Raw genomic sequence first — 23,289 nt, forward strand, 5'->3', positions numbered from 1 at the left:
ACACCCGTCGCTCACTGACCCCCAGATATGACTTTTACATGACATTACATGACATTTACATTACATTACATTACAAGACTTTAATGACTTTTAAGAGATGCTATGAGCCTCGGTAAAAAAAAAAAAAAAAACAACAACAACATTTTCACGGAGTGTGATTATTTCTGCATAAAATGTATATTTTACCGATTCACATATATGTGCGCACACACATATAAAAAGCAAATACACTCCACTGATGGACAAGGGTCCTTTAGTAGCACTGACTGTAAAAAAAAATATATATATTTATATATATATATCTACATACATTATATACATAGGCATATTCCTTCTATCTATTCCATTTTATTTCAATTTATTTTTATTGTATTTTATTCTATATATTTTTATCTTATTCTATAAGTATTCAACTTACTGTATTACGTTTTAGGAGTCAGTTAGTCGGTCTATTAGAAAGGAATTTTCTACTTTTATTTATTTTTTCCTAGGACATGTGTGCTATCACCGGGTGCGTTGCATTACATTTCACTGCATATATGTATGAAAGTATGTATATGACAAATAAAAATCTTGAATCTTGAATCTATACACATGTATACATACAGATGTGTGTGTGTGTGTGTGTGTGCAAGACAGGGGGTTTGGAACAAATAAGAAACAGACTTCTTGTCGGTGAGTGACAGTGTCACCATCCTTGCAGTGACGGCACCGTCCGCCGCGCCCGGTCCACGGAACCGCCGCCGCGTTCCACGCAGAGTCACGTGGCCTCGCACCCGGATGCGCGGGGACAGGTATGTGCGTTGGGCCCCCGCAAAAAGCAAACACACTCCACCGGTGAACAAAGCACGTGATGCCGCCAGGGCTATAATTACTATGGATGATGGAGCCAACGTCATTTATTTATTTTATTTTTCCCCCCCACAAGCCAAGAGTTTGAGAGAGCAGAAAAGACATGCTGTCGTCTGATAACTGCATTCAATGTAATGTCTCCAATGAATGTCACTGCATGTCTAATCACCCCTGCTTCCTTTATGAGGCCTTAAATCAGTGTAGCCCCCCATGCAGTAAATAAAATAAATAACTACAGTAAGCATGCAGTAAATAAAATAACTAACAACAGTAAGCATGCAGTAAACCAATGCAGTAAATAAAATAACTAACTACAGTAAGCATGCAGTAAACCAATGCAGTAAATAAAATAACTAACTACAGTAAGCATGCAGTAAACCAATGCAGTAAATAAAATAACTAACTACAGTAAGCATGCAGTAAATAAAATAACTAACGACAGTAAGCATGCAGTAAACCAATGCAGTAAATAAAATAACTAACTACAGTAAGCATGCAGTAAACCAATGCAGTAAATAAAATAACTAACTACAGTAAGCATGCAGTAAACCAATGCAGTAAATAAAATAACTAACTACAGTAAGCATGCAGTAAACCAATGCAGTAAATAAAATAACTAACTACAGTAAGCATGCAGTAAACCCGTGCAGTAAATAAAATAACTAACGACAGTAAGCATGCAGTAAACAAATGCAGTAAATAAAATAACTAACTACATTAAGCATGCAGTAAATAAAATAACTAACTACAGTAAGCATGCAGTAAACCCGTGCTGTAAATAAAATAACTAACGACAGTAAGCATGCAGTAAACCAATGCAGTAAATAAAATAACTAACTACAGTAAGCATGCAGTAAATAAAATAACTAACTACAGTAAGCATGCAGTAAATAAAATAACTAACTACAGTAAGCATGCAGTAAATAAAATAACTAACTACAGTAAGCATGCAGTAAACTTTACATTTAGCAGACACTTTTATCCAAAGCGACTTACAATTATTCAAACACCGACGGACGCAGCCATCAGGAGCAATTAGGGGTTAAGTGTCTTGCTCAAGGACACTACAGCATGCTAGCAGGAGGAGCCTGGGATCGGACCAGCAACCTTTAGATCACTAGACCACCAGCTCTACCTCCTGAGCTACCATCCCCACCAAACCAATGCAGTAAATAAAATAAATAACTACAGTAAGCATGCAGTAAATAAAATAACTAACTACAGTAAGCATGCAGTAAATAAAATAACTAACTACAGTAAGCATGCAGTAAACCCGTGCAGTAAATCAAATAACTAACTACAGTAACTTGCTAACTTGCTGCGGAGTGCAACATGTGTGTTCGTAGTTGGAGTCGTAGGCCTCATCTCAAAACTAAAAGCAATCTGCCCGGGACGACATGACTTTTTGAGCCTCGACCCAAAGTTCATTAGTTGTGAAATTCAATGCAGCCGTCATTAATAATTGATTGGCGGATTTGAGTGAGTTAGTCTTTCTATCGCTGGTGGGTTTTTTTTTTTTTTCTTTTCATTTTGGGTTGGTAGTTGTGAAACACCGGGGACGAAGTTCATGTTAAACCTCTGAAGGTAAAGAGGGCAACAAAAGCAGTCTTGACCTTTAGTTTCAAACCATTCCCCATGACGCACTTCATAGGAAAAAAAAAAGATAACAATTATTATTATTATTATTATTATATGATATTATTTTTTCATGCACAAAATGAAGCTCAAGGTGCGTTACATTAATACATTACCCCCGAATCAGAGTCAGTTTCATTTGCCAGGTACATTTAGATGTACGAGGAATTTGTGTTTGAATTTGTTCTGTTTGGCGCGGTTGGAGAAAGATGGAGAAAAAACATAGAATAAAAAGTTCAGGTAAAAAATACAAAATTAAAATAAAATTGTCAATCTATACTAATTGTCCAGATAAAGAAATAAATAGAAAAACATTAAAATAGTCAGATACATAAGAAACACTGCACAAACGTAGTGATCCTCCAAAAAATGGCGACCGGAGTCCATAGCAACCCCTAGTAAGCGCCAAACTTCACATTCCCAGGCATAAGTTATAAATACGAATCAATACTGCATTCGATCTATCTTATAACTGTATGTACAAACGTTAAAAGGCAATCAAATAGTAACGATAAAAAGAAAAAAAAGCTCAATGTGTTCAATAAAAATAGGAATGTTAAATATCATCCTCCATTTCATTTGTGAGTGTTGCATTTCTAAGACCTTGTCCTTGACCTTGTCCCTAACGCTGTCCGCTTCCTCGCTTGTGAATATTGACACGGATGGCAATTATCTTACAGGGGATAAAAGGACAACACCTTGAAAATTGCACCGGCATAAAATTGAAATGGGTTTTGAAGAAAATGGAGTGAGCTAAAGTGTGAAGGGTTGGAAAAGGTCTGAAGCTGTCGACCTCTTGAAAAGGACCTGGAAAAAGAAAAAGAAAAACAAAGACCTTTGTACGTACAGACTCTAATCAGGAGTGAATGTTTCATCTGAAAAGCTGCTAGTACCCACATTGACTCAAACGGCCCCCTCTGTTCTCCCAGCGCATGATCATCACTATCCCATAAAAAATAAAGAAAAACAGGGATGAGATTAAGATAAGACTTGAGTGGTGTTCAGCATCTGCGACCGTGATAGAGGGACAGCGGGTCGTCCTCCCCTGATGTCGCTGTGAATAAATCCAAAATCCAGCCAAATTCATTATCAAGCTCATTGCGTTTGAATCATACACTAAAGTAAATAAAATAAAATACCCAAAGAAAACAGCACTGTGGTATTAAAGAATTAGAGTACTGGAATTTGTATATACTAGAACAGTACTTTAGTACTGTACTAGTATAGTATAGTACTAGTATGGTACTATACTATACTAGTATAGTAAAGTATAAGTATAGTACAGTACAGTACAGTATAGTATAGTATAGTTTAGTATAGCAAAGTATAGTATAGTATAGCATAAGTATAGTATAGTATAGTATAGTATAGTATAGTATAGTATAGTATAGTACAGTATGGTAAAGTATACCATAAGTATAGTATAGTATCGTATACCATAAGTTTAGTATAGTATAGTATAGTATAGTATAGTATAGTATACCATAAGTATAGTATAGTATAGTATAGTATAGTATAGTATAGTATAGTATACAATTTTGGTACAATTTCTCGCGACTGTTATCGTTCCGCTGCACGACGTTTTTAACGACTTTGTTCAACTTCAGTCCCCAAAGAACCAAACTTTTTATAGTAAAAAGCATGTATTACAGTTCTACTTTTTCATAGTAAAAAGCATGTATTACAGTTCTACTTTTTCATAGTAAAAAGCATGTTTTACAGTTCTACTTTTTCATAGTAAAAAGCATGTATTACAGTTCTACTTTTTCATAGTAAAAAGCATGTATTACAGTTCTACTTTTTCATAGTAAAAAGCATGTATTACAGTTCTACTTTTTCATCGTAAAAAGCATGTATTATAGTTCTACTTTTTCAGAGTAAAAAGCATGTATTACAGTTCTACTTTTTCATAGTAAAAAGCATGTATTACAGTTCTACTTTTTCATAGTAAAAAGCATGTATTACAGTTCTACTTTTTCATAGTAAAAAGAATGTATTACAGTTCTACTTTTTCACCGTAAAAAGCATGTATTATAGTTCTACTTTTTCGTAGTAAAAAGCATGTATTACAGTTCTACTTTTTCATATTAAAAAGCATGTATTACAGTTCTACTTTTTCAGAGTAAAAAGCATGTATTACAGTTCTACTTTTTATATGTAAAAGCATGTTTTACAGTTATACTTTTCATATGTAAAAGCATGTATTACAGTTATACTTTTCATATGTAAAAGCGTGTTTTACAGTTGTACTTTTCATGTGTAAAAGCATGTATTACAGTTCTACTTTTCATGTGTTAAAGCATGTATTACAGTTGTACTTTTCACGTGTAAAAGCCTGTATCACAGTTATACTTTTCACGTTTAAAGCACGTATCACAGTTACACTTTTCACGTGTAAAAGCACGTATCACAGTTACACTTTTCACATGTAAAAGCACGTATCACAGTTACACTTTTCACATGTAAAAGCACGTATCACAGTTACACTTTTCACGTGTAAAAGCACGTATCACAGTTATACTTTTCACGTGTAAAAGCACGTATCACAGTTGTACTTTTCACGTGTAAAAGCACGTATCACAGTTGTACTTTTCACGTGTAAAAGCACTTATCACAGTTGTACTTTTCACGTGTAAAAGCACGTATCACAGTTATACTTTTCACGTGTAAAAGCAGGTATCACAGTTGTACTTTTCACGTGTAAAAGCACGTATCACAGTTGTACTTTTCACGTGTAAAAGCACGTATCACAGTTATACTTTTCAAGTGTAAAAGCACGTATCACAGTTGTACTTTTCACGTGTAAAAGCCTGTATCACAGTTGTACTTTTCACGTGTAAAAGCACGTATCACAGTTGTACTTTTCACGTGTAAAAGCACGTATCACAGTTGTACTTTTCACGTGTAAAAGCACGTATAACAGTTGTACTTTTCACGTGTAAAAGCACGTATCACAGTTATACTTTTCACGTGTAAAAGCAGGTATCACAGTTGTACTTTTCATGTGTAAAAGCACGTATCACAGTTATACTTTTCACGTGTAAAAGCACGTATCACAGTTATACTTTTCACGTGTAAAAGCACGCATCACAGTTGTACTTTTCACGTGTAAAAGCACGTATCACAGTTATACTTTTCACGTGTAAAAGCACGTATCACAGTTGTACTTTTCACGTGTAAAAGCCTGTATCACAGTTGTACTTTTCACGTGTAAAAGCACGTATCACAGTTGTACTTTTCACGTGTAAAAGCCTGTATCACAGTTACACTTTTCACGTGTAAAAGCACGTATCACAGTTGTACTTTTCACGTGTAAAAGCCTGTATCACGGTTACACTTTTCACGTGTAAAAGCCTGTATCACGGTTGTACTTTTCACGTGTAAAAGCACGTATCACGGTTGTACTTTTCACTTGTAAAAGCAGGTATCACGGTTGTACTTTTCACGTGTAAAAGCAGGTATCACAGTTGTACTTTTCACGTGTAAAAGCACGTATCACAGTTGTACTTTTCACGTGTAAAAGCACGTATCACAGTTATACTTTTCACGTGTAAAAGCACGTATCACAGTTGTACTTTTCACGTGTAAAAGCCTGTATCACAGTTGTACTTTTCACGTGTAAAAGCACGTATCACAGTTGTACTTTTCACGTGTAAAAGCACGTATCACAGTTGTACTTTTCACGTGTAAAAGCACGTATCACAGTTGTACTTTTCACGTGTAAAAGCACGTATCACAGTTATACTTTTCATGTGTAAAAGCACGTATCACAGTTGTACTTTTCACGTGTAAAAGCACGTATCACAGTTGTACTTTTCACGTGTAAAAGCACGTATCACAGTTGTACTTTTCACATGTAAAAGCACGTATCACAGTTGTACTTTTCACGTGTAAAAGCACGTATCACAGTTATACTTTTCACGTGTAAAAGCAGGTATCACAGTTGTACTTTTCACGTGTAAAAGCACGTATCACAGTTATACTTTTCACGTGTAAAAGCACGTATCACAGTTGTACTTTTCACGTGTAAAAGCCTGTATCACAGTTACACTTTTCACGTGTAAAAGCACGTATCACAGTTGTACTTTTCACGTGTAAAAGCCTGTATCACAGTTGTACTTTTCACGTGTAAAAGCCTGTATCACAGTTGTACTTTTGACGTGTAAAAGCACGTATCACAGGTGTACTTTTCACGTGTAAAAGCCTGTATCACAGTCGTCCTCGACGCGCGGCGCCCTCGCACGCCTCGGTCCACGCAGGAACCGGGGGGACTTGCGTCAGCTGGGGGCGGTCTTCTCGGATGGGGGAATTGGAACGAACGATAAAAAAAAAAGGTTCAGACTCGGTGCTGGGGGGAAAAAAAAGATTCGACTTCCCCGACTCCTCGTTCGTCGGTTCAGCTGACCCCCCGCCCCCCCATGCACGACGAGCTTCCCGGGTGGCGGGTCCATCCCTCCCACGGGCACCGTTGAGCTGTGTCGACGCGTGTTTATTTGGGCGGCGGGGGCGCAAACTCTTTTATCCGAGAAAACTCAACACCGTTCGGATCTTTTTTTTTTTTTTTTTTTTTTTTTTTTTTTAAGAGGATCCGTTCAGGACGAACGGGTCGTTCGCGAGTCTTCGCCCGGCGACTGGTGATCGGGAGGCAGATGTGGCGATGGGGGCAGATAACATCTGTAATTCGGACAATGCGTGTTTTGGGGGGGTTTTTTTTCCCACTGGAAGTCAACCCCTAATGCCCCTCGCGTGTTTTATTCCAGGCTTTTTTTTTTCTTTTAACCCCCCGCCCCCCGGTACATTCATAAGAAGCCGCCTCGCCTCTTCTCCGGACTTGGGAGGCTACGAGTGATTCCGGAACCGGCATCTCAACTTTTTGTTTTTCTTTTCTACCTTCTTTTTCCCGGCCCGGCGAGCGCCGTCGCTCGGGGAGAGAGCGGCCGGCTTGGTGGGGGGGGGGGGGAGGGCGGCGGGTGTGCGGAATCCGCTCTGTGCTCCGCGACCCGGGAGGGGACGCGCGTTCCAAAGTGCAAGGTTAACCTCTCTCCCTCTCCGCACTCGCCCTGCCGCAGCACCGTGGGCTCACCTCGGCACCGCCGGACGTGAGCTGCGCTCGCATCTGGCCACGGCTCGCCTCCTTCTTGCGCTTGATAGTTGTTGTGGTTGTGCTTGTGGTAGTTGTGGTGGTTGTTGTTGTTGTTGTTGTTGTTTCTCGTTTCTCTCTCCCCTCCGAAACTGCTTTTTTTTTTTTTTTTTTTCTCCAGCCCAAAAACAACAACAACAACAGCGAAAAAAATGTCCTGTCGTCTGCTGGGAGTCATGCGGAGGTGAGTGTCGCACGGACGGAGGTGACCGTCCTGCGTGATTTATTTGAAAATTGTTCTCTGACGACCGGTCACGGTGTGCGGTAGGAAGCGGCCGCAACCTCCGACCCCCCCCTCCCGTTCGCCGTCCGGCGAACGGGAGGGGGGGGTCGGAGGTTGCGGCCGCTTCCTACCGCACACCGTGACCGGTCGGGGGCGAGCTCCCGGGGGCGCTCCGCCGCGCACGCCGGGGTGGTGGTGGTCGGGGGGGGGGGGGGGGGTCGGATGTCCTGCGTTGCCCGCCTCGGCGTCCGCGACAGCGCGCCGAACTCAAAACGCAGCCACGCGGCGCCCGGGCGGAGGAGACGTGGCCGGCCGACGAAAACCGGGCGGCGACGAAAGCCTTCGCCAGGCTGCCGGCGTTATTTACCGAAAGAAAATTATTATTAATAATAATAATAATAATAATAATAATAATAATAATAATAATTTTTTTTTAAAAAAGGCACCGACGTCTCCCCGGTGCCTCCACGGACGCGGGCACATGCGCAGGACGGACGATTCGAATGCGTTTTTATTTTTCTCCGCAATAAAAACATTGAACTGTTTTGATCGCTGCCGGGGGAGAGGAAAAAAAAAAAAAAACCCCAAAAACCTGATTGACTCGATTTTTTTTATTTACTTTTTATTTAACTTGGAGCGGCGGCGTCGAAACAACACCGAGACGCGTCGGGTCCCGCTGCGTTTAAGTTATTTGTATTAAGTACTAGTAGTATTTATGACATAATAGCAGCTATTCCAGCTGTTACCAACCGATATTCCAATGTTACTAGAAACAATTTGGACAATGTTGTCATTGAATCCTACCATATTGCCTCTGACTAATATCTATTCTGAATGTTACTCGAATCTATTTCACTTTTAATGGCCTTTTCTTGCTGTTCCGAGTAAAACGTTTTGTTTCACCGGTAACAATCTAACTTTTAACAACAGGAAAGGGCACTGGTCACTCTTGAATTAGTACTAGTACTCAGTTCACAGTGGCCGGTAGAATTGAAATAGACACTAGTAACAATGGGAATAGATACTATTTGATATCTGAAACACGGAACCCCATATGATTCAACGACAAGATGTTCCAAATAGCTACTAGTGACATTGCAATAGTCACTAGTAACAATTGGAATTGGTACTCATATTTAATAAACAAGCACTAGTACCTAATACATTTTGACTCGTACAACTAAAATGAGTACGGTATAGTATATTGTTGGAATGGCGACTAGTATCTCAAAATATAATAACTGATGGACTTTATGATCTTGGCCGTGCATTTTGCATACCCACCTGTGTGCACATTCCCTGCATGTCTGTAGCATGTGTGTAGACTGTGCCCCCGGGGAAGTATTGATCAGAACTAGTTTGGGGAGGGCAGGGGCACCCTGTGGGCGTGAGGGCCCGCGGTGCGTGTGGATTGGCCTGCTGTAGGAGGTGTGTGTTTTTCTTTTTTCTTCTTTACTTGTACTGTTCTTGATTATAAAGGGACTGACTGACTCGGCCCAGCTGGAAACAGGGAACACCCGGGGGGGATGGGGGGCGTGGATGGGGGGGGATGGGGGAGTGATGAATAAGATACATTCACAGGGTTATCCGCTGTTGTCATGCGTCATCAACCGCATCCTTTTGCATTTATGTGCAAGTATTGTTAAGTATACAAGTATACAACTTTTGTTTTTATTCCATAAATAAAGAATGAAAGGTCATTCACTTCTTTAAAATATTAAAAAAATCCCTGTCAACAAAAAGACATTAACTCTTAGTGTAGAAAACCATCAGTTTAATTTGTCCTCAAAGGCCAAATATATGTGTACTGTATATACAGTATATATATTTTAATACAGAGCCATATTTAGGTGTAGTGTCTTTGAGATTAATAGGTAATGTGGTTTGAAGAAAATAAAGTACGGCAAAAATGGGCGGAGTCATTTTATAGAGCAAAGGTCACCAGAGGCCACTGAGATCTTTTGCAAGATAATTCTGTGCCTCACACCGATGACGTCAAACACGTTTTCCCTTATCAGTCAATTGATTTTTCACCTATCCCTTTCGTCTCTACTCTGACCACATTTGAAGAAATGCTCAGAAACTCTTGGCTAGTGGAGTTAATGAGTAATGTGACAGAGCGATGGCTCAGTTGTTTGGTTTTTGTTGTCTTTTACGTGTATGAAAATGTTGGGGGAGAGATGTTTTCGAGGTAGGTAGGTTTACTACCTGTGTACTACCTGTTTATGTATCTGGCATGAAAACAATTAATTGACATTTAAAATGAGTACTTCCATTTTTTTTTTCTTTTTGGAAGGATTAAAGTAATGTATGAGCGAATGATCTCAAAGTCCCGAAAAATACCGGGAGAGAGCCGCCCCTTTTTACACCCAATCAGTTCCCCCTGGCATTTCACCCTGCTCCACAACCGGGACTGAGATAATTCACACCAGCCAAATGATCAATGAAATCGTAGGAATGGAAGTACACATTACTGTGCTGTATTATCCCACAAACACTACCTCACTTCATTCACATGCCACTTTAATGCACATATCTGTATATACATAATTGCCTATCCCATATACATAAGTCTATTCCCTTTATCTATTCCATTTTATTTATTTATTTATTTATTATTCTATATATTTTTATTTTATTCCATTCGACAAAGTATTCGAAGTATTCGACTTGCTGTATTACGTTTTAGGAATCAGTTAGTTGGTCTAGTAGAAAGAAATTTTCCTAGGACATATTGTGTGTAATCACCGGGTGCGTTGCATTGACATCTCACTGCATATATGTATGAAAGTATGTATATGTATGTGACGAATAAACCTCTTGAATCTTGAATCTTGAGGTAGCCATGCCGTTTGCAAACCGGTCAAACCCAGTGGTTAAATCGTTGACGGGGTCGGTATGAAGCAGGCCCTTGGGGGGTGAGTTAATCCGGAAGAAAATCAATGATGCCGTTGCGTACCGCCGAGCGATTCGCGGCCGCCGTCGCTTGACCCCGGAGCCCTCGAGCGTCCGAGGATTTGCGTCCAAAGTTCAAAGTTCTGTCCTCCTTCGGCATGGTAGCCGAGTGAACAAGCGACGGCCATCGCCGTAACTGTATGCCACTGCGCTAATCATGCATAGTGGCTGTTGTGCGATGAGGAGCGAACCCTTAAAACGGTTTAGCGCAGGGCGCCGCTCGGGACACGGATGGGCTCCCCGGGCGTTGGCCCCCATCCCAGTGTGGGATGGGGGCACTTCTCGTCGTCGATCCGTGTTGGCTTCAAGCTCGACTTGCGCCGGGGCCCCCCTTTGCGGCCCCGCGGAGATATGAGTTGTCGTCGCACAAGCTGTCACGCGCACGTGAGCCATAATGGCAGCCCTGTGATGCGGGCCCCCGATTGGGAGCTGCTTGTCATCACTTACCAGACATTATACCCCTCCCTCGCTCCCTTACAAAATTGCAGTGAAAATGGATTGGTGTGACTCTTGTCTTGTTTTTTTTTTTTTTTTTTTTTTTTTTATCTACCGAAGAGCTTAGAAATACATTTCAACTGTTCTCGAGACTGGGTAAAAAAAAACCTAAAAACTCTTATCTGGGGTCAATGACTCAATACATTCTGCTTTATTATATCTCTAATTCCGCTCCTGGTTTTGCAGTTGCACACACTACAACCTGTGTAGTGTGTAATAATACATAAATTCAGTAATAACGCTGTAATAAGTTAGTTAGTTCCATCACTATGTCCACTCAGTTTTATAGCTTTTATTTTATATTTATGTTTATAATCCGAAGCATCGGCTTTACTTCTGCTTATCTGAGAGGCAACGCGATCTGCAGATCTCTGGACGTAGGATGCCAGGTGTGAACCGAGTCCTGAAGGAAGGGGCTGATGATTTTGGCAGGTAGTTGGCTGACGAACTAGTATTAGGTAAACTTTGACGGTTTTTGCCCCCGGTTCTGAAAGTAGACCCAGCATTTGTTGTAACGACTTGCCTAGCTGCAGCCCGTTGTGTGGTTTTGTATTGGTAAACCCCGTGCCGTTAACAAACAAACAATAGGTCGTCTCCCCACCGCAACCCTCCTGTTATTGCGTCACTGAGACTATCGCCAGGATCTCAGGTTACAGTAACCGCTGTGGTCGCTCTCCCAAATATTGGTTCCTTGGCTACGCTGTGGACCGATTCCCTAGGCAACACCAACGTCTGTCATTCTAAGCCCCTTTCCCACCTGCACTGAAAGCCGTAAATCCACTGGCAATATTCCATACTGGCGTAACAGTGGCACAGGAGCCGGTTTCCGATGTTCTGTAAAAGTCGTTCCGTAAATTTCTCTCGGCCGTGTAATATTCACAGGAAAATGGCGGTGGGGCTGTGAATGGAAGTGTAGACGTTGAATTGTAAGTTTATATCATACAAATATTTAAAAAAATGTATTTGTCTTCGAGAAGAAGAAAAAAAACCTCTGGGTTTAGGGTTACTGCGTCCAGGGACGGGGGCTCCGGGACCTTATCGCAGGGGAGGGAACCCAAACCGCCTTTACTGGATATTTTCCAGCAATGTCACGGATTCCATGTGGGGAAAAGGGCTTCAGTTTGCTGGTTAGCTATTACGTTGTTGATCGTTTGTAATCTTTTGCACTGTCCATCTGACTTAAGCAGATCTCAGCCCACTCGAAGCATTTCGTTTTCCGGACTATATTGGCGTCACTATGCAAAGCGCCTTTTTTGTTCTTATAGGGGCCAATGGGGGGGGAAACTTTGTAATTCGCAAAATGAGCAACCGAAACAAGCTTAATCTTTCGAAATTATAGGGTGGCTTGTATGTCATGACAAGCCTAAAGTACAACACTAAATTGTTATACGTAAGGAGGAATGCAGGAAACAAGCATTGAGGTCGGCACTGTCTTCATCAGCCCGCCAATAAGTTACTCCGTACTGTACTACAGCATTTTGGCCAGTAAATGGACTCGGACCTATGTTGACTGTGACAACATTGTAAAATCCCAAACTTGATCGCATAATCGAATGGGCTGTGCATTTTTGATCCTTACAATTCAGTTACTTGTTTTACAGCTGGTAGAAATATGTGATAATGTGGAACACAATAATCTATTGAAGCCACGTACCACGAGATATCATGTTTGTATCTTTACTTAGATATTTTAAACAGATATTTTACCTACCCAAGCTCATTTACAATTCTTCCACAGTTTAAAGTGCAGTCGGGTAAACTCCCTCTGCGTTTGAAATGGCACCGCAATAATTAAAGACCTTTGCTTCATGCATTATGAGGGTGTCACTGTTGGACCTGTTCTGAAGGTATCAAGTTACACCCATTCACTTTATACAGAACAAACCTGTTGACATTAGTTGAAATGCCTCGCACTGTCCTCCAGATCTCTAAAACACAGGTACTCCTCACTTAGCGACCGAGTTCCGTTCCTAGGACCAGGTCGCTGAGCGAACTGGTCGATAAGCGAGGACCCGTGTGTTTTCACGCTAAGGGGGCGTGGCCATTGCGAACGCTAGTGCGGTGAATACTGACGGACCGCGGGAACGAGACTGTGGCCGAGAACGGCGATGAGATGCTTGACGCTGAGACGCTGTGGTATCGCACACAGTGTACAATACAGACTGGTCAGAGAGCTGGTCCTAAGTCCGAACGGTCGTTTACCAGGGCGGTCATTAAGTGAGGAGTACCTGTAATATATATCTCCGTTTCTCGGTACTGGCTAATTGTTGTGATGTATTTTATGTTGGCATTGATAGGTTGCCAACATTGTTGGTGTGGCACTGAGAGCTACCAGTCCACAGAGCAGGATTCCATCCTGGAGATTAAGATACACATTTTGGGGATACCCAAACCGCCTAACGCCTAATGGCCGCTGGGCTTGAGAATGACCCCGACGCTCTAAACCCCAACGCTTGTCTCTCTCCCCCTCCCCTCCAGGCGGGGCGGCCTGGGCATCGGTGTCGGGGCCCGGTCCCTGGCCTCCATACCCTCCCTCCCCCCGGCCGTGGCCGAGTTTGTCAGCGGGGCGGTGGAGGAGTGCAAGCCCGCCGCCGTGCACGTGGTGACGGGAACGCCGGAGGAAACGGCCGACATCCTGGCCGGCCTGGCGAGGGACGGCATGGCCAAGAAGCTCCCTAAATACCAGAACTGGTAAGACCCGCTGTTGTTTTCCAGCTAGGACTGTGGGTTGAGTGGAACGTGTGGCGACCAACGGAGAAGGAGCCGAATGGAAAAGACGTGTCCACAAACGCCGTTGTCAGCGTATTGCATACTACGGCTGCAGAAAGCAGCAAAATAAGTGTAAATGTCCATTTTTAGAAAGTCACGGAACGCAAGTTACGACAAAGACCAAGCCATAACCCCGCATCAAATGGAAAAGGGACGGGGTCGAAGCAGACCTGGCAACCGGTCGCTTTGAAGGAAACCAGAGTAGGCGCAGGCGCGAGCGTTTGTTCCGCCAGATGTTGACCGGGCGGCCAACTCCGGCGGAAGCGCCTGCGCCTGGCGTCTGCTGCTGTTTGCCATTATCTGTTCTCTTCTCGCCGCCGCTTATCCCGCTATTAAATTAAATCAAGGCCCACCTTTAAAGACAAGACAGAGATCGGCTTGCCCTCTCGGTCACATTCGTCATGGCTGGACCACGCCAGGCGCGCGCCGGCGTGACAACAAGGCGACCCAAAGTACACGGTTAATGAACTTTCCACATTGGGGGATCATTATTATTATTATTATAATTATTATTATTATTATTATTATTATTATTATTATTATTATTATTATTATTATTATTATATTATATGATGATTGAGGTTTGTTATCTCCCAATAAGACCCTCTTTTACTGCTACGTACAATTGATGCCTATATATTGGTGAGCGCTATACAAGAGTTAGAGGAGCCATATCATAACAACATTTTTAACACGTTTGTGGTTCATACATTTATAAAATATGAAAAGTTCTACATTTCGGGGTAGCGGTAATGTAAAGGTCCCCGATTGGGACGATGCCTTAAACGTGCCCGCACCCAAACTTTTCCGTGCCAAACGGCGACCTGGCGTCTGTCTCCGGCAGCTGGCTGGCTCGCACCGACCCGAAGGACGTGGCCCGCGTGGAGAGCAAGACGGTGATCGTGACGAAGAACCAAAGGGACACCGTCCCCATCCCCAGCGGAGGCGCCAAGAGCCAGCTGGGCAGCTGGATGAGCGAGGCCGACTGGCAGAAGGCCAGGGTGGACCGCTTCCCCAGCTGCATGGCAGGTGGGGAAGCCTTTTTTAAAGGAACGCTAAATGCGGCACTCGGTGCGAGCGTTCAATCTCTAAGCCCCCTGCCGTGTCTTCCGCCCAGGTCGCACCATGTACGTGATCCCCTTCAGCATGGGTCCGGTCGGCTCCACGCTGTCCAAATATGGTGTTCAGGTACCGACTCTGCTCTCCAAACACTGCTTACTAACAGTCGGTCGATGAGCTGTGGCTTAGCCCCCGACTGACTCGAAAACCATCCAGGGTCGGTAACGGTTCCTTCTTCTCCCTCAAGGTGACCGACTCGCCCTACGTCGTGGCCAGCATGGGCATCATGACCCGCATGGGCCTGCCCGTCCTCCAGAAACTGGCCGAAGGGGAGGAGTTTGTTCGCTGCCAACACTCGCTGGGACGGCCGCTTCCCCTCAAAGGTACTGTCGCGTCCTCTTCGCCCCGCACCGCCTGGAGCTCGGACAGGCTGGTTTTAGGTCGGCAACTGTGGACGCCACTGCTATGAAGTTAATAATGGAGGCGGTGATAATGACGTGAAGGACGTGTCTTCATTTCCAATTCATAATACCCATTTGGCCCTCCCTCCGGCATTTTTCTCACGGCACCCTTTTGTTTTACCCGCTTTCTCATTCATTATTCTATCGGCCAATTTTCTTCCGTCACCTCGTTAGGAACGTGTCAAATGTTTGGCCAACAAATATTATTCGGCTGGAAACCAAAACTAACATTGATTAACGTTGACTCGGTCCTGCGGTATTGTCTGACGGCTTGACATCGCGTAACTATGCAAGCGCTGTTTGCACCGCACCCACACAACCATCCGGTTAACCACTCAAAACGTGTACAACCGCGCTCCTGGCTGACTCACGGTGATGGGCGAGGCGCAAACAATTCTTTCGCCGTGAACCGCTCTTATCAGGGAGCCCGGAGCGGCTGCTCCCGGAGCCCCGGAGCAGTCGAGTGGATTGTCAATTCACCAACCGAAAACAATGGACTTGACATTCATTTCTCACCGGAAGTCCCCCTCTAAGGAATCTTCCGCGTTCTAAACCGACTGAATCAAATGAACGGGAAGGCAGAAAGCCGAACGACTGGTTTTGTCCAGTGACTCGTCAAGAGCAGAATTTCAAAAGAAGAGTTGAACCTTTCATGGCTCCCGATTGTCACCGGCGAATTAGATAAATTATTATAATTATGTTGTTATTAAATTGGGGCAGTCTCGCAATTTTTTGGATCTTGCAGCGCAAACGCAAATTTCTATCATTAATTTCATGCGGGATCCAGAGGTTATGAAACACCGTTTGAATCGCTCCCTCCTCAGCCGTAGCCCCTCAGTGTGTCAACGTGCCGTCGTCCGCCCTCGTCTCTAAGCTCGCCACTCACCCGCCACGTGCAGTATTTCCCTTCATTCTCCTCACCCCCCCCCGTCATCTACATCCACCCGCTCAGCCCCGCTGGTCAACTCGTGGCCCTGCAACCCGGAGAAGGTGCTGATCTCCCACCTGCCGGACACCAGGCAGATCCTGTCCTTCGGCAGCGGCTACGGGGGGAACTCCCTGCTCGGCAAGAAGTGCTTCGCCCTCCGCATCGCCTCCCGCATCGCCAAGGACGAGGGCTGGCTGGCCGAGCACATGCTGGTGGGTTAAAAGCCGGGGGGGGTGGGGGCGAAGATTTCCGGACCGCGAGTGGTGTTTTATTTTTATTTTTTTTTTAACCTTGCTTTCCTCCACCTTTAACACCACCCTCCTCCTCCTCCTCCCCCTCAGATCCTGGGCATCACCAACCCTCAAGGAGTGAAGCGCTACGTGGCGGCCGCCTTCCCCAGCGCCTGCGGGAAGACCAACCTGGCCATGATGAAGCCAGCCCTGCCGGGGTGGAAGGTGGAGTGCGTGGGGGACGACATCGCTTGGATGAAGTTCGACAGCCAGGGTGAGGTGGAGGACGGGCGGGGTGCACACACACAGATATGACGGCACAGGTGGAGGCATAACATCAGTGATGCGTCTTTTTATCAGCAATGTACCAGCCTTGAATGGAGAAAACTCCATCATACTGTATGTTAATCATGGCGCCAGGGTTCTTAGCGGGGCCTGGAGGTGCTTGTCCTCAGAAGTTCAAGCGCTGGAATACCTTGAAAATAGCCCATTTTGTTGCCCCTGAAGTGCTTGAAGTCCTTATTTTCTTTATTCAAATTGTAACATAATAAAAAATCAAGAATCGTTTTTACGACATAGATTATGCCAGGGAAATGTACATTTTATCCAGCATGGTTGTAATAGTAATAATAATGATATTAATAATACATATATAAATACTGTATACTGTATATAATATACATACTAATATATATAATAGACAATGAGACCAAGATTATGTGACCAAGAAAATGTATTATACATGTTTGACGTCACGTCCTTGTAAATGAACAATGAGCGTTTAAAAAAGTACTTGAAGTCCTTGAATTTAGTTTTGTAACGCCAGAATGAACCCTGTAGTGTTCCATTGAGGCCAAGAAATGACCAACCTCGAGTGGCCATTCGCTCCAAAACATCCTCCCGGCTTATCAACCCACCAACACACAACGTTCACAGCGCGTGTGCGGTTAGACTTTGACTCGTAACCTCGACCTCCATGAGGCGCCATTTGCACGGGACAAACTCGCACGACCCGACCGACACGTTTCACAGCAAGTGCGGTGAAAGTGTAACGAAACCCCTTTTCGTGTATAGTACTTGCGCTGAACGTAACATACAACCTCAACAAAAAAGTATTTATTTATTTATTTATTTATTTGTTCTATTCTGGTCGCTTAATAGTGGATTTGCCTCATGGGTTGAAATCACAATGAACAATTATGTGAATTCCAGACATAAATTAAGACGTAAATATTTTATTTTCCTTCCTGTTAGATTGAAACCTCAGGCTACATCGGCACATTCATTTAAATGACGTAAATATAGTAACGTCGAACTCTCGTTGAAATGAACGGCTTACAGTTCTCCGTTTCTTCGACCAAAAACGAAGCCGAGACGTTTGCAGCGCGGCGCCCTGACTGCCTTTCCTTCCTCCTCTTCGCGCCTCGTTCCAGGCAAACTGAGGGCCATCAACCCCGAGAACGGCTTCTTCGGCGTGGCCCCCGGCACCTCGGCCAAGACCAACCCCCACGCCATGACCACCATCGCCTCCAACACCGTCTTCACCAACGTGGGGGAGACCAGCGACGGAGGGGTGTGGTGGGAGGGTCTGGACCCGCCCGCGCCCGGCGTCACGCTCAGCGACTGGCACGGCAAGGCTTGGAAGCAAGGTAACCCTTTTTATTTCTTGGGGTCGTCGTGGACGTAAATAAACGTGTGCGGCTCGCCCGCTTTTGGTGCCGCGTGTTCACGGCGCCCCCTGGTGGTCGCAGAGCTCAACAATTGAAAAACTTTTAAAAGATATATGTATATGTAAGTATATATGTAAATAAGTGTTTTTTAAATATGGAAGAGCGACGGTCACGGTGTGTGCCTTGTTTCATTCATTCGTTCACATATTCCACGAGCGCGATACCCGTATCTCGATTTTTTGGCAAGATCTCCAAACGAATTTCAACTTCAATTCTCATTTTAAACCGTCGTTCTTTTTTTTCTTCTTCTCCTTCTTCTTTTTTTCCCCTCCCCCGCGTGAACAGGAAGCTCCACGCTGTGCGCGCATCCCAACTCCCGCTTCTGCACCCCGGCGTCCCAGTGCCCCATCATCGACCCGCAGTGGGAGAGCGAGGAAGGGGTTCCCATCGACGCCATCATCTTCGGCGGCAGGAGACCGGAGGGTCGGTGGTCCCGAGAATTTAGAGCTTGTCCTCCTCCGAATCTGAGAGGAAACGTGCAGTCCCCCGCCCCACTCCCCAGCCCCCGAATGAAAAACCGCCGCGTGAATTTGTCAGTTAATTTGATGGCGGAGTTGTTCTCGCGAGAGGAGCAAGTAAGACGGGGGAAACATGAATCTGAAGGAAACGTCGAATGGAACAGGCAAAGATATTTGTCATGGAGAGAGCGAAAACGTTCCCGACCAACGGGTTACCCCCTCGTTGTGCAACAAACTAGAGTTAAAAACTATTTGAAATACGTTTTTATTTTCTTGTGATTCATGGAAATTGAGCCAAATCTGCTTAGCAATGCTGTTGCAGTTCAGAAAAAAGGGTAAATATAGAAGGGGAAAAAAAACCACAGGAGAACTATGGGATGAAATCAAAATCTTATTTTGTAGTTTTTATGTAATGTGGACCTACTATTCCGTTCCTTATTTTCCGTCATATGTTTAATGTGACAATGTCGACTGTTCATATTGGACGTGGCCGAAGTGTCAAACAATGAGATAAACCAATGACAAAGTAATCACTGTGAACAAAGCGCTCAGGGTTCCGACCGCTCTGAACGCTCGCTTCTCCAAGGTTTTATCTACTTTCAGCACAAGCTGACGTCAGCTCGTCATGGATTCCTTTATGTGGTCATCTGCTCCATCCGATCCGCTGTGCGTGTCTCAAAACAAAACAATAAAAATAGCGGTTGTGTTCATTTATTGAAACAAAAAATCCCCCCGTCACGGTGCGGTGTCCCCCCCACCAGCTTGGAGCAAGGCAAGCAAACTTACTTTTAAATCAGGCCTTTGAGATCCGATATGAGTGAGGATTCAGCGACTGGATTGGTAATTTGTTCAGAATGAGATTTCGGTGGACTGGTCAGGTATCATCAGTGAAAGTTACAGAGTGAATACGACGAAACGGGGAAGCCATGCTCAAACCCCATTGGCTCACAGAACCGGTGGCCTCGGGAGGGAGGCTCCTCCCACGAAAACAGAGCGTCAGGATTTAGAGGCATGTTAGAATGGCTAGAATGCATAATCTGAGAGGTATTTTCAGCAAAAAAAACTTAAAAAACATGTATTGGGGACCTGAGAGACCTATATTAACTTGTGTAAAATGGAGCATAATAGCTCCACTTTAATACTCACTGTCGTGTTCTGACACATTTGAATAGACGCAGACCCCAAATACCCAATTTTGTGTTGCTTACCCGCTGAGAAGATTATTCAAGTTCAGCGTTACACAAAACATTCCTATGTATATAAAAAGGCCGACCATTTCATCTGCTCGTTCGATTCTTCCCGTGTCCCAGGAGTCCCCCTGGTGTACGAGACGTTCAACTGGCGCCACGGGGTCTTCGTCGGCGCGGCCATGAGGTCGGAATCCACAGCGGCTGCTGAGCACAAAGGTACCGACGCCGATGAGAACGACGCAAGAAAAGTGTTTGATTGAATATACCCCGACTCTTAATAGGCCTTCTTTGCTTTGCAGCCTATTGGTGCATGACAGGGATCTTGCCTGGTTCTTGAAGTGCTTGAATTTACTGTATTGGAATACCTTGAGATTTGCCCCTTTTGTGCTAAAGTGCATTGAAATGTCCTTGAAAAGAAATGCATTGAACATGGTTAGAAATAGATACTTATAATAGTAGGTGACAGTGAGATCAATAATAGATATATTAAAATGAATAACAGACAATGAGACTAAGATTATATCATATCAATGAATAAAGATCATGTTCAAAATTCATTATATTTCTAAGACCTTGAAAATGAAAAAATAGCGCTTCAAAAAAGCACTCGAAAGTCCTTGAATTTCATTTTGTCACGCCAGAATGAAGCCCGGTATGAAAGCCTGTAGAATGACGCATAGGGCATGCGTTCGAACGCTCCCATTAATAAAGTGTAATTTATCAGATCAGACACGGTGGCTTTCCTCCTCCTGCCTAATTTTTCACGTTAGAAAGGTCTGTTGCCTCTCGTGGTTAGAAGTGTCAGGAAGGAAGTGTGTAAATGTGTTGAGAGAAGTAACTGATGTAATGCGGTCTCTTCTGTTTTGTAACAGTGAAGTAGTTTACTTTAGTAAAGCTCTCATAGAAAAAAAATAAAATAATAATAATAATAATAATGATAATGATAATAATAATAACAATAATAATAATAATAATAATAATAATAATGATAATAAAAAAGTAATGACAATAGAGTAGAACAATAAACAAACCCAATCGGACAGAGCGAATGCTTTCTTCACTCATTCTCACTCAGGCTCTTATGGAATATTGTACCGACATTGGTATTTTTATTTTATTATTATTATTGTTTTTTATATACATATATAAAAAAAATATATTTTTCAATGCAGGCAAAGTGATCATGCACGACCCCTTCGCCATGCGTCCATTCTTCGGCTACAACTTCGGTGACTACCTGGCGCACTGGCTGAGCATGGAAAATCGCAAGGCACCCACCCAGCTGCCCAAGATCTTCCACGTCAACTGGTTCCGGAAGGACCCGGTCTCCGGCGCCTTCCTCTGGCCGGGCTTCGGCGAGAACGCGCGCGTGCTGGAGTGGGTCTTCCGGCGCTGCGGCCGCGAGCGCGAGGACGAGGCGGCCACGCGGAGCTCGGTGGGCTGGCTGCCCGCCAGCGGCGCCATCGACACCGCCGGCCTGGGCGGCGCGGTGGACATGGGCGCCCTGTTCGACCTGCCCAAGCCCTTCTGGCAGCAGGAGACGCGGGAGCTGAGGGCCTACTTCTCCCAGCAGGTGGGCGCCGACCTGCCGCCGCAGGTGGAGGCCGAGCTGACGGCGCTGGAGGACCGGGTGAAGAATTAGTTGCCGAGCCGTTTTAAACCGCGCGGCGATGCGGCCGTCGTACCGCTGGCCATCAGGAACCACAAGGTGTTTGATAGCATCACTCTGTATGATTTTTTTTTTAATTCTTTTTTTCCATGCAGTACACTGTAAAACCTGGTACTGTATTATCGGCCTTATTTCAAATTTCCCACCATGACGGACCTCCTCTGACCTCAGCTTGATCTTCTCTCGTGGAAAAAAAGATATATATTTTAAGCTAAATGTCTGCGACACTACTTCTCGATAATTCTGCAGCACTGTGAGAACGTGTGTAGGTGGGGCGTCAAGCCCACACTGCGGTCTGGTTGCAGTCCTGAACAGGCCTCCATATGAAGTTCTACATACAGTACCTGTGATGCTACAGCTCTCTTGCCTAAAAGGCATTTTTACATTGTCGGTGCTCCTGATGTTTACAAGCTACACCCGGACGTTGTCTCGGCAATGTTCTGACCTGTGTATTTTTATTTTATTTTTTTTGTGTGTGTGTGTGTGTTTCCGTTTTTTCCGTTTGTCACTCGTGACGACCAATTTCTCTCTGTGCGTATTTTGTCCGAATCCTTTGAAAAGGCATTAGGATGTTGTTTTATGTCCGTTTAGTTAAGTTGGTTCGTTATGCGTCATGTATTATTGAATATAAACTTTATAATTTCAGGTAATGTTTACACGTAAAAGTGAAATATCGGACCAATCCAAGCAAATGAGATTATGATAAAGTTTCCAAAGACAAATGTACACGAAGGTGTCTTTATTACTGTGCAATGAATAAATAACCTCAAAATCAAGACTGGGTCAAATCTTTGTCGTTGAATATAAAAATACATACTGCACGCATACAGGAGCGCAGATTTGCCATAGACCTTTTTATTTGATTTACAATTTATACTGGACGCACATATGCAACAGTCATAAAATGTAACCTTGCTGTCGGGGGCCGGCACAAGCTCCGGAAGCCAAAACGGAATATGTAATGATGTGACTTAAAAAAAAAAAAAACTCTACGTCTTGTTTTGATGACTTGCAAACAAACTTTAAAAGGTGAGCTTCAAGCGTGCATGGTGACCGACCCTGGGGCTTTTCAGGGGCGTGCGGGCCCTGCCGCTTTGACCGTGGCGTACTCCGTGTCCTGCTCCACCGCCGCCCCGCCCGCGCTCTCTTTGGGCTTTGACCTGCCGAAGTTGATTTGTGCGTAGACGATTCCGTCCTCCGTCTGACCGTCCGGCTGCTCGGCCTCTTGATTCTGTGGAAAAGCAGGAAAGTGATCGTACGAAACACCGCAGCGTAGTGAAATCCAGTGAAACAAGGCTGAGGCGATCCGTTTCCAACCTCGATCAGCGATGGAGCCCAGTGCTTTGCCCAGATCCACCTGAAAGACATGAGAGCCACGGTTTTACTGCAGTGAAGGTGAAACGGACGCATCATATATTGGGTTACGGAGGCATTAGCACACAGGTTATCATCCCTTTTTAACTATTTTTGAACAAGCAATCTCTCCATGTGAAAT

General features: G+C 44.2%; 1 protein-coding gene across 1 annotated transcript; it reads left to right on the forward strand.

Annotated features, from left to right (window-relative positions):
* Positions 1-7,750: 7,750 nt before the first annotated feature.
* Positions 7,751-22,538, forward strand: pck2 (phosphoenolpyruvate carboxykinase 2 (mitochondrial)). Its single transcript, XM_080020541.1, has 11 exons — positions 7,751-7,811; positions 13,779-13,991; positions 14,914-15,098; positions 15,187-15,257; positions 15,376-15,511; positions 16,542-16,729; positions 16,859-17,021; positions 18,181-18,396; positions 18,763-18,900; positions 20,246-20,341; positions 21,298-22,538. Exons 1-11 carry the CDS (start codon positions 7,780-7,782, stop codon positions 21,765-21,767), a joined length of 1,908 nt encoding a protein of 635 aa, XP_079876667.1. The 5' UTR covers positions 7,751-7,779; the 3' UTR covers positions 21,768-22,538.
* Positions 22,539-23,289: the final 751 nt, after the last annotated feature.

This window comes from Zeus faber (genome assembly GCF_960531495.2).
Source record: "Zeus faber genome assembly, chromosome: 19".
NCBI classification, from domain to species: Eukaryota; Metazoa; Chordata; class Actinopteri; order Zeiformes; family Zeidae; genus Zeus; species Zeus faber.